Source organism: Rissa tridactyla, chromosome 4 (genome assembly GCF_028500815.1).
Source record: "Rissa tridactyla isolate bRisTri1 chromosome 4, bRisTri1.patW.cur.20221130, whole genome shotgun sequence".
In the NCBI taxonomy this organism is placed as follows: Eukaryota; Metazoa; Chordata; class Aves; order Charadriiformes; family Laridae; genus Rissa; species Rissa tridactyla.
The window spans coordinates 13,114,494-13,130,668 of NC_071469.1; the positions used below are offsets into that span (position 1 = coordinate 13,114,494).

At 41.1% G+C, this 16,175-nt stretch overlaps 2 protein-coding genes across 9 annotated transcripts in view; both read right to left on the bottom strand.

Moving 5' to 3' along the window:
* ZNF143 (zinc finger protein 143) overlaps positions 1–4,204 on the bottom strand; it is a 47,783-nt gene extending 43,579 nt beyond the window's left edge. For 5 of the 8 annotated variants that reach the window (XR_008466285.1, XM_054200586.1, XM_054200585.1 and 2 more), the window contains exon 1: positions 4,074–4,204. The gene's annotated coding sequence lies outside the window, so the exon portion shown is untranslated. Of the gene's footprint in view, positions 1–1,582; positions 1,631–4,073 lie in introns of all 8 variants that reach the window. The other 3 variants (XM_054200583.1, XM_054200582.1, XM_054200587.1) reach the window with 3 other exon arrangements.
* A 2,571-nt stretch (positions 4,205–6,775) lies between these two features.
* Positions 6,776–16,175, bottom strand: part of IPO7 (importin 7) — a 40,851-nt gene continuing 31,451 nt past the window's right edge. Inside the window, exons 20-25 of the mRNA XM_054200580.1 lie at positions 15,425–15,520; positions 14,177–14,397; positions 13,865–14,070; positions 12,357–12,563; positions 11,880–11,996; positions 6,776–9,737 (exon numbers count right to left, since the gene is read on the bottom strand). Of these exons, the coding sequence (XP_054056555.1) occupies positions 9,640–9,737; positions 11,880–11,996; positions 12,357–12,563; positions 13,865–14,070; positions 14,177–14,397; positions 15,425–15,520 (945 nt within the window). The 3' untranslated portion in view covers positions 6,776–9,639. The remainder of the gene's footprint in view (positions 9,738–11,879; positions 11,997–12,356; positions 12,564–13,864; positions 14,071–14,176; positions 14,398–15,424; positions 15,521–16,175) is intronic.

Consider the following 16,175-nt stretch of genomic DNA (forward strand, 5'->3'; position numbering starts at 1 on the left):
ATGTATCAGTATTAGCCATGACAATTAACAGCAGTGTTTTAGTCTATGCTTGTATTTCAGGAACTAAATGGACAGCCTACTGAATTGCCAGCCTTTACCCTGAATTGCAAAAAACCATCACAAACATAAACTGAAAAACAGTATATCTAAATATATTCTAAGAAACTCTATGTAATACCATATTAGCTGAGTATGAATATACTGAAGGTATGGGCAACACCAACACTAACTTGCAAATACAGACCATCTTCCAATTCTAGAGAAGTCTGTCATCAGAAATGAAGAGCATTAAGCAGATAACACAATTTTCCCCTCAAGAAATGTATAGAGGAAAACATTCAGCAGACAATAAAATACAGACTGAGGGAAGCACTAAGTAGTTGTAAATGGAACTTTTATGTCAACTTTGAATATCACAGAACTTGATGGAACTGTAAATTCCCTTCAAAACTGAGAATTTCATTTATTTAACGAGTGTTAATCTTGGTGGAGCAAATTATAATCCCACTATACAATTAAAAAAAGCAGTGTAACCCAGAAAATTTTAGCAAAGTCACTGGAAGCATTCACTAATTTAGTCCAATCCCACTTTTGAGTAACTGATTAACAATTGCTGGTGCACAGAGTGAGAAGACCAAAACCATAGTCCCTTAAATAAATACAAATAAGAGCAGATCAAGTTACATACTTAAGGTACAGGCAGAACCCACGATGTCCACTGAGCCATGATGGGTCATAAGGGTTCCTTCCCCTCCTCCCCCAGAAATGCGGTGTCCATGGACAGGCACTTCCCTCAGATTCATCACTCCATCCTCAGAACAGTACCTATGCACACCTCTATTTACAGCAACTTGCATTTCAGAGCTGAATTCTCAGATTCCAGGAAAGGATCCATCTGTTAGGATCACAATCCGTCTTAAGGATCCATAAGCTAAGCAGAAACCTTCCTTCAGCCATTTGGGATATTTTATGGCACAAGGCACAGGAACGGGCTACCCAATTCATGCTCTCTTTACCAGATGCATCAATTTTGTTGCAGCACAGAAGAGATGAAAAAATAAACTGCCCACCTATTAATGCACAAAGAGCAAGCATGCTGTTGAGCTGTAGAAACTGCAAGAGATGTGACAATACAGGAAAAAAGCCAGCGGCAAGGAAAGGCAAACAAAGGTTGGCCTGGGATGCTATGGTATGTACATACACATGTCAGAGGCAGCAGGAGTTACAAAAGATAGCGTGGGAAGCAGAAATCGCAGGGATGATCAAGGACAAGGGTACAAGTGAAAATGCGGACAGGAGAAGAGTAACGAAGGCATTGAGACAAGTTAGATCTTCCTCGTGAGTATTTGCATTCTGTCCATTACAATGCTGGAAATGGGAAGAATTGCCCTGATTATCAGGAATGTGCTGTTCGCTTTGTGTGTGGAAACTCATCCAAATTCAGCTGAGCCCTATGCTGTGGAAAACAAATAGTTTCACATGGGCCAACTAAAGACTGCTCAGAATTTAATAACAGTGTTTCTCAAAGACTCCACCTACACTGAGCATGTTTTAACCCAAAACTCTTAAGGCCAAGACTTATGTGCAAGGAAAGATCAACATCCTGCACTCCCAATGAAGCCCAGTTAGACTGTAAGAGAAGTAACCCAGTTCAACATTGTCAGATTTTCAGCTTTATTGTTAAACAAAACCCATACATTTCATTAAAGTCAATACAGAAGTCCGCAAGAATACACACACAAATGGCGTTTTAAGGAATGTCCAGAAAATATGATGTCCAGGGAGAGACCCTTACCACCTCCAAACGGAAGCTGAGGAACCCTCAGCACACCCAGCAGACCTGTAAGCGAGAAGGCAGATGGTGCCCCAGCAGCTCAGCCGCGAGCAGGCACAGCACCAGCAGCCGCCTGACGCTTAGACCCTGTTCACCGCTCAAACTCCCACCGATTCCCTTCTCCTGGATAGCACAGGACAGCAGAACTTAGGCCAGCACCAGTCTGCTGAGCTGAAGCAGTACATACTTTGAGATATTCTAGAGACAAAACCAAATTTACAGCCTAATTTTGGCACCCATTACGAAGGAATATTCATCACTTTATCACCGCTGTGCCCATCTCCTCTGAGAAAAGGGACTGCCAGCTCATGATAGAAGTATTTTGATGTTTAAACATCAAATGCTACACAGGCATGAAGACAGAGTGAAGCCCGTATGACTTTCTAGCCAAAGAAACTTCTACAATGCTTAAGCATTTTCTTTAATTAAGCCTTTAATATAAGGCAAAATAAAAATAACTCTTTCTCAGATAGGATACTAGAAATTAAATACTATTTCATTACAATGAGAATGTAAATTGTGCAACCAATTTAAAATACATTTCTCAAAACTGTTTAAAACATTTGTTTTTACATCTCATTTAAGCTGCAATCTACTACCCAAACAATCATATATTATTTCACTACGTATTCCCAAGTTTCATTTTCTGCAGTGATTCAAGCAGATGATTAGCTTCTAACATATACACAGCTTGAAAGCTCAAGACTTTAATGCATGAAATACAAAGAAACAAGCCATGAAAACATGGTTCCATGTTGTATTCTGCTACTCTAAAGCTATATGGCAAATACACTTATACAAAGAAGCTAAAATATACTATGCCCATACTATTTCTCTTAAAAAGCTACAAGTTGAAGAACAAACGAATTCCATTTTTTCAGGTGTGATCACCTTGAAGCTACAGCAGAAATATCTGGTATACAGTTCTCTAAGGTATAATAGATTTACAACACCTAAAGCAGAATCTTGAGAAAACTATGACAGGAGAAAACATTTTCTTTGAAAAACTGCAAGGCTGGATTTTCTGTATCGCTGGAAACAGGAATAACTGTCCTTAAAAGTACTGGTATCACTCTGCATGTAACGTCAAGTGTAATTCTTTGATAGTTCAAAACAAACCCTTGAGAGATTTTATACATAACTGGAGCTGCTCAACACTAGGCTTAACAGAAAATTTAACTTGCACGAAAAGTCATGTCATTGTTTCTTGATGAACAAGCAGCACAAATAAGACCTTATTAGAAAATAAATAGTAATAAAAAAAAAATCCTTGCATTACTGCAGGTAATTTTTTTAGACCAGTAGCTTCTCGTTATCCTGTTCTACTAGAAGGCCTAGACAAGAAAAGCTGAAGGAAACCAAGAGAGAGCAGGCCGTAAAATGCTTAAAATAATTTTGCACGGTATTTTGGCGAGTTGAAAGAGATGAACCAAAATAGATGATTTCACAAGCTCCGTGTCAGCACGGCAGCGGCCGAGCCGCGCTCGCGGCGCCGCAGCACCGCAACCTTAAAAATAAGCAACTTCGTGCAAGAATAGCCAATTATTCCTTCCGTAACGCGCGTTAGGGCCGAGAGAGCTCTGAACGCGATTGTTTTAACGCCGCCTTGCAAGTTTGCCCTCCGCCAAAATGCGAACATCACGTTAAAAAAAAAAAAAAAAAAAAGGAAGGAAAGGTAAAAATAAATTAAACCCTAAATTTATGCACAGCGAGTGCCAGCAGTAAGCGGCGGCCACCCCAGGGCGGGAGCGGGCCGGGATCCCCCCCCCCCGGGTCCGCGCTACCCGCCGCCGCCCCCGCGCCCCCCCCGCGCCAGCAGCCCCCGCCCGTGACGCAGCGGCTAACGGGCGCCCCCGCGCCCGGGCCCGTCAGGAGGCGACTTGCGGGAGGGGGGGGAGGGGGGCGGCGGGGGGCTCCCGGGGCCCCCCACGGGCCGGTGGCCAGTGCGCCCCGCGGTGCGGGATGCCGGCGGGCAAGCGCGGACAGGCCCGGCGGGAGAAGGGAGGGAGGAAGGAAGGAGGGGCCGGGCAGCGCAGAGCGGGCGGGCGGCGGAGCGGCGGCGGCTTTATTCGTGTCGGTCGGTGCCGGCGCTGCCCCCGCTCGATGCCCCTCGCCGCCTCCCTGCGGGCGGCGCGGAGGGCAGGGCCCAGCCCAGCGGCCCGGAGCGGCGGCGGCCCCAGCCGGAGATGGCGGTGGTTAGAATAAGGCACACTGGGTAAAAACACATTTATATACTAACCTCGCCGAGAAATTTTCCAACAATTCCTCCGTCCGACCACCATGCACCAGGACAGGAAACGGCCGCCTCAGCGCCCGCCCGCCTCAGCGCCGCCCCGAGCAGCACGGGCGGGCCCCGCGCCCCGCGCCCCCGCCACTCCCATTGGGCACGCCGCGCCGCGCGTCACGGCCCCCACCCGCCATTGGTCGCCTCCAGGCCCCGCGCCAATGCCCATTGGCTAGACGCCCGGGGGCCCCGCCCCGCGGCTTCATGGCGTCTCGGTTATGCTGGGTTCGGGGCTGCCGCCGCCGCCATTTTGTGCCGCGGGGAGTGAGGCGCCTGTGCGTCAGCAGGGGAGCGGGGGACCTGGGCGCCATTTCCTTCCCCGCGGAGGGAGCCTGGCGGCAGCGGCGCCCCAGGACGCCGCGGGTCCCTCGGCGAGGGCCGAGGGGGGGCCCTGAGGCGGCTGTCTCTGGCATCGCAGCCGGCCCCCCACAGTGGGGACAGAGCGGTGCGGCCCGAGGAGGCGGGCGCCTGGAGCTGGGCCGCCGGGCGCCGGCGGGGAGGGACTCCTGGATCGGCCGCGACCCACCCGCGGGCTTCGGCCCCGGCGTCACGGCCCCCACAGACGGCCCCGGCGCGGCCTGCTGGGACCGCGGCGGGCGGGCCGGCAGGGCTCCGTGCTCTGGCGGTGCGGGAGCCGGAGGGAGGCCGGCCGCTGGAAGGGTGCCGGGGCGCGATGCGCTTGCGGTGGGGCTGCTCAGGGGAGCCACCACCCTGCCCCTCCCCGGCCTCCGGGCGCGTTATCTTCGGTTGCCATTTCGTCCGAGCTCTTGCGGATAAGGACTCTGTTTTTAAAGCTATGCGTGAGAATATCTACCCTTACGTGATTTTTAGGTATGAAACGGTTTAATAGTCCCAGCAACTGCTCCATAGGCAATTAAAAAGGTATTAAAATTATTTCAGTAGATGGTTTTTAAAGAAAACCCAGCAGTGTAATTGACGTGAGCTGTTGCAATTTACAGGATGATATGCCCAGTTCTACAGGAACTTTCTTGAATATGACGATTAGAAAAAATTTAAGATTTTTTTGCCTGAAAATCCAGAACAATAGTTGTGAATTCCTGCAGTCATAACAGACAAAAATAGCTTATTCCTAAACAGGCCTAATTCAGAGCTGTTTTCCTCTTTTAGTTTTGAGTTTTCCTTCCTGTATCTTAAATGGAAACTTTCACCCAAAATACAAATTCCAGCCATCAGTTTGATTTGAGGTACAGTAGCAGTGAAATACCCAAGACAGAATTTTATTTTTGGGTTTATCAATGCCTTTATATTATAAATGCATTACTTGTTAGATCTCTCAAATCCTACAGCTTGGTATTTCCCATTTTGAAGTGCTTTGTGTTTCTAGCATTAACATCTGAGAATGGTTATAAAAAGCAGAAATACGCAAACCAGCGACACACCATTTTAAGAAGCCACATATTGATGGCAAAGTAACTGATAATCGCCAACGGACAAATGAAGCTTTTCCAAATTCCTGGTTCTGGGTATGTGAAAGGTCCCACAGAACACAGAGAAGAGAAAAACCCAGCTCATGGAACTCGACTCTTACTTTCACAGTCTGTAACAGTGTAATATAGACAACTTTAGACCTTCCAAGCTTTTCTCAAATTTTTATAAACTGCCCCCCCCTTAAATTTTTTAAAAGAAACCAAATGCCCACTTCTGCATAGGTTTTCAAAAGCAATGCTCATCCGCTTTTGATCATCTACCAAAGATAAAAACTTAATTGGTAGCCGAAGTCATGGAAGACTGGTAAAGCTTTAATCAACATAAAAAGTTTAGACCAGCGTTGTCTGTTAAATCAAAACCCATATGTAGATAATGCTGTGTCTAATAACTGACTCCAGAACTTCCCCCTGGGAGCCCCGGTCCCCTGTCCCCTTGGCTGCGCTGCTCAGAGCCACTGGCGAGTGCCAGTCCCCTTGCTGAAACTCCAGAGGAGGATGCATCTTGGTGTCGAATACCCCGAGGGTATGACTGCCCCCAGCATGAACTGCTTTAGTACAAAGTGCTTACGGTTTCTGAGCAGCATCTCAGGGGAGTTACAGGGGGACAAATTCAGGCCCAGGAAGTGAAAATGGTTGGCAAGGGAAAGTACGTATGAGGAAGGACTGAAAGGGAACTTGACAGAAATGTGCAAAGGTAAAACATGCTGAGAAGCTTCATGACGTTTCTACTCTTAGTTCAAGAACTCATAGTACAAGAGGAAGAAATTTCCTTTAGAAAAAAAATAAAAGTCAACCCTTAAAACCTCTCAGGTATCAATTATTAGGCACAATTAAGACCATCTGCATGTATTCTGTAACTAATCCACTGCAGACTTCTTGAATCTTGCAGTAATACTTCTAGGCTACAATAGATTTTTGAACAGAGCTTTGCTGCACTATGCTGACAGCTATTAATAATTGTTTTAAGATAGTGATTTAGGAAAAAAGGGTATTACATTTACCCAATATGTCAACATTTCAGTAAAGAGTGTATGACAAAAGCCTTTTGTATTTAACACAGTTAAGAAACTGTGGTTGTGCCTAACATTTGCTTGAAGAATTATTTTTGAGAGGAAAATATAAACCTTAGAGCTATGCAACTAGAACAGGACTCCAACGTACTGCAAGAATACAGCTGCATTCAAAACACCACACTGAAATAAGTGAAGATAAGGATTTGCTTTAGATGTTTATTAATCCAAGGAGATCTTCCATAATAGAAAAAACAGAGGCTTTAAATTTCCCAGCTCTTCCTCTAGAGTTGCATTATCCTTGAAAATGGAATGGATAAGTGCAAGTTCTAGAAGGAAGATTAATTTTAAATTTGACATAAGTGTATCACTGAAATTGATATATTGCATCACAAAATGCACTATCACCACCAACAACAATGCAAAATTGTTTTGCAATTTATATAAATACATTTCTTGGAGCAAAGGAAAGCAAAGTTCTAGATCCATTCTTAAAAAAGATGCTCCTTGCTAACCAGTCTAGCGACACATAAAAGCACCCTTGAAGTAAGACTGTATTCCTCACACCAAGATAAAATTCTTCCCTTGACTTGTGACTTGAAAAATATAACTGTTCCAGAAATGACAGTGGCACTAAATTGGTGATTTCCCCCTCATTTTTTCATCTGCTTTGTATCTAGAGCCTTCTCACTGCTGCTCTGTTGTATCTTCTGCCTTGAGGCAAAAGCGTCTCTCTCATCTGTCCTAGAAGGTTCTCTTACATTTTTTGGGATGCATAACTTGATAAGCAGATACCCAACAAGCAGATGTTCAGAAATGATTTATGTCAAACTGGGCGTTTTTCAAAGTCAAGGAATGCACAGGAAAAGGCATGCTGTAATTACTTCTGTCACCTTTCTCTACAAAAATAAAACCTTGACTAGATATTATCTTGAGGCCGGAGTACACCTGTACGCGCTCATGAGTTACACATTTACAAAAAAACAGTTCTGCTATGTGTACTTGGCCAGTCAGCTAAAGATTCACAAGTACTACCGTGGTTCTCATACCACTACTATAACGGATACTCTGATTCAAGGCTTAATTTTTTAGGCTTTTTCACACCAGGTGCAATATCCATCCGTTTAAGTCCACAATTTGCTTTTAAAGTATCCCTTTGGTATTCGGCTAGGGCAACGTGGCATTATAGTCCTGGCTCAGTCTCTCACATTAGCACTCTGTGCGCAGGGAACTGTGTTTGCCGAAGAAAGGCAGACCAGAGAGGAGTGACTGGAAAAACCCATTAGAGCTGCCCAGAGAAGCGCTAGCGGTTGTGCAACAAATGGAAGGCAGAGCATGGTGCTGCTCAGCTTGCCAAGGAAACCCCAAACCACGAATTCCTGCTACTCTGCTGATGCAAAAAAACACACCACACGAACCAATTTTCTGAAGACTGCATTTTGAGTATCATAATATATATATGTGCATTTCATTTTTACAGATATAAACTCAGTTTATTTTTAACCTGTATTTAAATTTTGGAGGCTTACATTAAATTAAGGTAGCTTGTTTAATATCAATTGTAACAGCAGGTGACATTTTTATATAAAAACAGCCAAAAGAAAAAAAACCCCAAACATTTGATTTAAAAGACCTGACATCAATGATCTCAAGGCAAGATCAAAAACCTATCGATTTTTGCTTTTAGAAAAGAAAAAGGGGGCATTTAAGCCAACCCATTCACAGCATCTCCCTGCTGGCTTCTTCATACAGTGGTTTTGATAGTGGTCCCAGAGGGAACTGTATTCTGCCTCTCTAGCTAAAATACTAGTTACTATAGCAACTTTGAAGGAAGAAAATTGTGGCTTCAAAAATGAAAGATTGGCAAAACTTCAAATACACTGTCTGGATCAGGCAGACAACGGCACGCACTAATTCCGGGAGTGCAAAAAGAGGGGCGATGAAATGCAAGAGTAGTGCACCTGCACTACCACGTGCTGGAAAGAATATTTTGCAAAATCAGGGGCAACAACTGCATTCATAGATCATAGCCCAGATCAGCCAAATTAAATTGTTGTGGTTTTAATAGATTGCATATATAGATGTTTCATCCACACACTTTAATTGACTTTTAAGAGCAGAACTTCACATCTTATTTACCTGCTTTAGAGAAGGTAACTTTTTCCTCAGTGCTTACAGTACACATTTGTATACAAATTTCACCTCGTACAGTGAGACCTTTAAGAAAAACAAAGGACACAGAGGGTGTTGCTATTTTTTTTTTAGCAGCAATGAAGTATCACTAACCCCTTTTTTACATAACCGAATTCAAGTCACAACCAGAGGTGACTGCACCACAAAGTCACCAGGTACAAAACTGCTAGTTCATTTTAAATTAATAACTTGAAATTATTTTCCCCAATACATCCCTTATTTATTTTAATTTTTTATAAACAGCAAACATTTTGCTATTTTTGTACATAGGCTAGCAGGCTTGTTTCAATATGAAAGTGCTAATTCATTTACAGATTTATCAGTTATGTAGTGCTACATTAAGTGTCCAATATTCTACATATGAACAATCTTGATAAATGGAAATGATGAAGATTAAGTAAGGCTATCTGATTACCTTATCTTATTTACATTAAAAGAATAGACACCCAATAGGAAGGGAGAAAAGGGAAATAAACTGGGCAAATACTCATACCGCCACAGGTGTAAAAATTAAGTCTGCCTTCTAGCTTGTACTGTAAATGAGACATTTTAAATAGTCCTGCAGCCCATGCTTATTTTTTTCCTCAGAAAAAGAAAAGCTGCCTTCATGACATCCCCTCTTGATTTCTGATTTCCAAAGTGTGTCGTTTGAAGCTTCAAATTCAGATTCTTCCTATCTTCAAAAAAACCTCTGGTTTGCTTTCCAGTATTAGGTTGCATGATCAGGTCCCACTTCTGGGGCTTTTGTCCAATCTATTTATCAATTAGTTTAAGAGTGAGTTGTAGATAACATGAACCAGTTCTGGAACCACTATTGGGAGGAACACAAGCTCTTCACTACAATCACACAGTAGCAGGAAAAGTGATAATTCAATTCATTCCTGGGGCAGGGCCTCCAAAATTAAATGAAGTTGGCACAACTGGAGCATTGAATTTGTATCCTCCATGCTTTTCAATCATTTTGGATTCTAAAACAAAGCAAAAAAACAGAAGGAAGATATTTTAGTGTAGGGGGAAGACAGATAAAGGTTTTGTCGCTGACCATTTTGATATTCTCAGAGATACAGGTTTAACCCCACACTTCAGCTTTTGGACACAAGTATGTAATTTTCACATTTCAGAAACAGGACCTGAATGAATGTTGGACTTCTGAACTTGCTACAGGCGCCCAGTTCTTTCTGATTAACATTTATAGACTTTTCAGTCAAATCAATAACAGAGCACAAAAAAAGCAGTATACAGATATTAGCTACATTTTCAGTTTTTGTATCTCAATTCAACAACGTAAGCAGAAATAGCCACTGAAATACCAGAAACAGACTTTTTAGTATACCTGCGTTTCCCCCCCATACCCAAGCAGATAATTTGGAGTTTAGGTTACTAGGCCATATAACATAATTCTGAGAGAAAACTACCAAGTTTATCACTTTTCGTTTTCAACCAAACCTTAAGATCTTTAGGCATCTGAGGTCCACATATCCATCACTGTAACTAACAGTGATGGTTAAGCTGTCTGGTTTTAATAGCTGCATATTCTGTCCTTCGAAGATTACTGTAAGACTACTTTTTACAAGCTCTAATACAGGCACATCTGAAAATTAGGTTGGTGAAGAGCAGATAGAAATGTGTATTTTTACCTATACGTTTCTATCTACACATTTCTATAGAAATGTGTATTTCTATCTACCTTTTCTACAATCTAGATAGTGCAGAAGGTTTATGTTATTTCCAGCTCAAGAGAATGCTTATTAATGTCTTATTTCCAGTCTAAGAGCTTTCTCCTACCTCAATAGTTGCAATCTCTCTCTCTCTGGGAATACAGGACAGCTCGTGTTATCTAGAGGATCTGTATTTTGTCTCTGTTTCTTTGGAAACAGGCCATAAAAATCTTGCCATGGCTGATGAAGGACGGGGGAGAACATGACCTGGGGAGCATCACTCTGTTCCCTCCTGGCTCCATAGTGCACAGAAGACAAATCTCTTAGCTTATGGAAATTCTGCTTAACTACATTAATGACTCAATTATATTACAAATCCTTCTAACCGGATGTCCCCACGTGCGGTAGGCAGCCTAAATGGACTGTCAGTATTTTCTGATAGTAGGCAAGAATTTCCTGTAAGGATCTAGTTGCTTAAGTTAAACTTGACAATCTGAACCTAACTTGCTCTATGAATAGACAGCTGAAAAAAACCAAAGGAACATTTTTTTTCATAAAATGCACAAGTAGTATGTAATCTCATCAGTATTCTATCTAGTGCTTGACAAGGGTCACATTGAAACTGTATTTTATAACCATTAAAAGTGGATCGTTCTGGACACTTACAAGCTTTGTGAGGTAATTTGGGCTGTTTTCTGTCAAAAATTACTTATAAAACGTGCATTCTTACTACCGATCTTTTTATTGAAAGATTTCTGAACTTCTATTTTGAAACATCTTGTAGTAATTGCTCAATAAGATGCAGGATATGAGACTGGACTGATAACTCAAAATTCAGCCTTGACTTTAGAGAGTGATCTGTATTGGCTTACTCCCAAACACCTGGGAAAACTTGCAAAGAAAAAAACCCAACCAACCGAAGATCTCCCCACTTCCTATATTTTAAAATCTGTATTGAAGAATAACAATCTTCAATATTTAATAGGCTTAATGATGTAGCTTTACAGAGGGATATGACTTCCTTAATTTAGTATTTTCCCACCCATAGAATCCGTCTATCCCAGCTGGACTAGGTCACATCAGGAAATAATTTATCAGCCACTTAATGTGTTTGTTACCATATCTAGAGTTCATCTACCTTCAGATAATCAAATCAATTGTTTTCAAATCCAAGCTATTATGACAAATAAGCTTTTATTTACTTGTCCACTTCATTAAAATGTTTCTATCATCCCTTACACCTGTGGTATGCCATACAATTCATGCATTGAGGCTTTGTGACCTGACAATCTTAAGAGATTTCAAACATCTCTGGAGTGTAAAACAACCCTGCTTTGATAGAGACATTACCAGCCTTGAATTATAGGCATTTTCTGTGTTATGCTTCTTGAGCACATAAACAGCATTCAAACAGCAAAAGAAGCAATTAATAGTATAAAGGGGGGAAAATACCGTGTGCTGCCCGCCTCTGATCTGCCAGAGTTGCTATGTCCTGCAATTGTTTTCTTTGTTCTTCATTAAGACCCTGTGTCAAAGCTTGGTACCACACAGGGTTACGATTCTGAATTGCTGCAAGAGAAAGAAAACATAAGCAAGAGGAAAGTGTTCATTAAAATGTTCTGTAACTCAAAGCTTGCTAACTCGCTGCCATTTCCATCAGAATAATATTCTGTTATGGTTACATAATTCAAGATATTTAAAAACACTAACACAAACTCTGACCTCTTCCCTCTCACCATAAATTCATTCAAGCATCTCCCCCTGCTCTGAAAGTTTAATGATGGCTTCCCCTTTCCAAAGAGCTTGTTCAGAGCACATATTGGAAAGCCTGTTTGGAAGCTTTAAACAGGTTCTAGTTTACAAATGGTATGCACTAAAGTTAAGTTAAAATATAACTTGTTGGCCAGGAAAGGGAATAAAGTTACTTACTCTGAAAAATTGTTTTAAATATCTGATATTCATCAATAGGGTTGTCTTCATCATCAATAATTGTGGAATACCCTTCCAAAGCAGTCTCTTCAGCATCATCTTCTTCCCAATCTTCATCATCTCCATCTTCACCTGCCTGTTTTGCTAGGATTTCTAGATATTCTTGACCATCTTCATCAATGTCATCTTCATCACTCCCCAATTCCTCTGAGTTAAATATCACACACAAAGAAGTTTATCTCAGGAATAGCAAGAACAACTGTTTAGGAAGATGGCCCATTGTACAAAACAGTCAATAGAACTGCTAACAGTACAACGCAGACTAGAGAGCGGGAAGCTCATTTAACTCCTCTCCTAGCACCATGGTCTTCCCCTACCCCGACACACTTTCCTCACTTACACCAACTGTGCACAGTTACACAGTTGGTGTAAGCGAGGAAAGTGTGTCGGGGTTGGGGAAGACCATGGTGCTAGGAGAGGGGTTAAATGACTTGCACCAACTGTGTAAGTGGGAAACTAAAATTTTACTTGTCACAAAAACATATACAGAAAAATGTATATACAGATAGTTTGGAACAGCGCTCGATAAAACTTTAGGCAAAGTAGTATTCGTGCTCCAAAAAAAGTTTGAAATAATTTGATGAAAACACTTTTAAAGGCACATTCAAAAGGGCTATTGGAAAGAATGCTTGAAAAATACAAAATGTAATAGTGTGAATGATGTATAATGACAATAGTCTGGAGAGTCCAGAATTCAACAGCAGGTACCAAAAAAAACCTGGGCTCTAAGTAGATAGATGGAAACCAACAGATACTCCTTTGAGTGTGTTCAACTGTTCCAAACAATTACTCACAAAGACACCAGGCTAATGATGGGAAGATAAAAATAGGGAACAAGAACTGAAAGCTTAAGCAGAGTATAGGGAACGATGGAAGAAAGAAGTACGGGGAAGCTGCAGGCAATTTTGAACTTCACATAAAGATGACGGTAAAAGATGTGAAAGTTCGTGAAATGACTGTATGAAGAAGAATGTCTATAAAAGCTGATACAGTTGAGATCACTTTAGTTCAGGGAAAAAAAAAAGTATCACAAGAACTGTCATTTTCAACACACAGCTACAACACCAGCAGCTCACGGGACAGTTTGTAATATACAGGTTGAACTGTACAATGGATTAGAAGGATTCCTGGAAACTCTTCTACTGACTCTTGCCCCTCACTCAAATGGGAAACATGCCCCAGTAATAATTCTTTTCAGTAATGACAGCATCCCCACACAAAAGCTAACTTGATGTGACTCTGAGGAGACTCTGCCTAGGAAGTTAGTCTTTAAGAGGGACTGGAAAGTAAGTCAGATGTACGTGGAAGTAGTTAAAAATGTGCAGTGTTCTATGACAGCATTTCATTTTTGCAATTACGGAACTCTGAAGAATTCCACAAAGGAACTCGGCATCTCCAACAGAAGAAATGAAAAATACAAAGTAACAGCAATGTTTCAGTTTCCATACCTGTTTCCTCATCTTCTTCAGCTTCATCATCATCATCACTGTCATTTTCATGCTCTGCATGACAGGCATATGCTCTTTTCAATCCATTAAATAAAAGGATAAAAGCTGGCAGGATCTGGCCTGCAACTTGATTTAAAACCTGTGGTATTTGCTCCAGATCAATGAGAGCACACAAGCCAAGCACACACATCTTTCTATCATGAAGTCTACAAAATATAAGAGTAAAATAAGTTACAAATCCTGTTATGATTTACAAGCAGGTAATATAGAGGTGTATCACAGAGAATAAGCTTCAAAATTAGAAACGCTTACCCCAAGAAACAGTCCACATCATTAAGCCACTGTGTTATGAAGTGATTAGTGACAGGCTCCACATTATTGGGAAAACGAAGATTTTCCAATGTATTTAATAGTAAATGAGGATTGTAATACAAAGCAGCTATGGCAACCTGGAGGCACATTGTTCGCAGTTCACTTGTTTTCACTTCTCTGGTTAATCTCTCTAATGCAGCTTCCACAAATAAGGGTATGCACTGAAGAGAAGCATTACAAATTTATGATAAAAATTAAATTTTGTATTTCTGTATTTTACACAAAAGTTCAGAAATAGCATAAAACCAGTCTAGTGCGTAAATATAGAGGGCATCAAATGGGAGTAATTTTTAATTGCCAGCAGAATTCATGTATAAAGATGAAATGAAAATATGAGAAGATTTAATCTACTCCAAGCACATGGATTTTGTGACATCATGCACAGTAGATGCAATTCCTGGTTCTATAATCTTGTGTTTTAAAAATGAAAAATAGAGGAAATGCGTACACTAGGAAGTACAGTAAAATCAACTCAGTCTTTTTTAACATCCACAACAGAGTCAAGAGATATTAGTAACATTCCAAGAAAACAGCTATTCAAAGGAGCAGTCTTGTCAGAGATGCCACACTGAAAAAAAAAATCCCTATAGAAGATTATCCTTCAAATAAATTAAAAGTTAAAGTTTCCAGGGACCATATTCACAAGTATTAAAAAGCATGCAAAAAATGTTTAAACAGCTATTATACAGTGCTTGTTACGTACAGCGCAGAAGCACACAGACTCATCTCTCAAATTCCAACTTTCCTATGTGCATAATGAAGTCCCTGGTTCCTCTAGGACATTAATTTGGATTCTAAGAACTCCACTTCCATTCTTATTTATTTCAAGGCTATTAACTTGACAGACTGAATAACGTGCATGAAATATTCACTAGAATTAACTTAGAATATAATTAATCGACTTTTAGAACCAAGATGCTCCTAAACCAGCCCTCTTCCAGATTCATGAAAACACTTAACATTGAGTTTCGTAGCGTCTTAAGTTCTAGAGACAAAGTGCGCAATAACTCTCTCTGTAGTGCTGTTAACTGAGCAGAAGGACTTGTGACATTGAAGTAGAAGACAGGATTATTAGTGATGCTACACAAACTTCTTGGTACAGAACTCATGTTAATACATAAGCAATTAATATTTGAGAATAAAAATATTTTTAAAATATTAGTTACAGAAACCAAAGTTGTTACTAACCTGATCAATGCCACGCCCTTTACACTGAAGAATAATTACTTCTAACAACTTTGCTGCATGACATTCTGCATCTTCTCCGGCAACTCCTGTAAGGACCTGAAAAATAACAATTACTGTTGATGATATCCCTTCAAGAAGTATTTTCTATGTACTGCTTTGCTTTGGAAAGCTGATATGAATTTACACACTCTATTATAATGCTAGCGTAAATATCCATTAGTGAAGCAGCCAAGTCTACAGCAATGGTTCAGTATTAGAACTAGAGACTGAAACATTGCTCAAAGTGGGTAAAACTGAGCTACACGTACAAGTATTCAGTAACTCTATGGACACAGAGCTTACAACAGTAACTGGATAAGCATCAGCTGCCACTTTGCAAAGGTTTATTTCATACACAAACCAAAAATTTTTCTTATGCATTCATGTACTGAATTTTGTAAAAATTATATTTACAAATTTGAGATATCTAGTGGGAGACCACACAATACCTAAAACTTCAGTGTTAAAGATTCACTGTGCTCAGCTAATAAAACTAATCACGAAGAGGCACAGTAGAATCATAGAATCAATAGAATCTTCATGGTTGGAAAGGACCTTTGAGATCGTCAAGTCCAACCATCCACCACACACAAAAAAAAAACCCAACCAACCTACAATCTCTGCCACTAGAGCATGCCCTGAAGTGCCACATCTAGACATTTCTTAACTACCTCTAGGGATGGTGACTCAACCCCCTCCCTGGGCAGGCTGT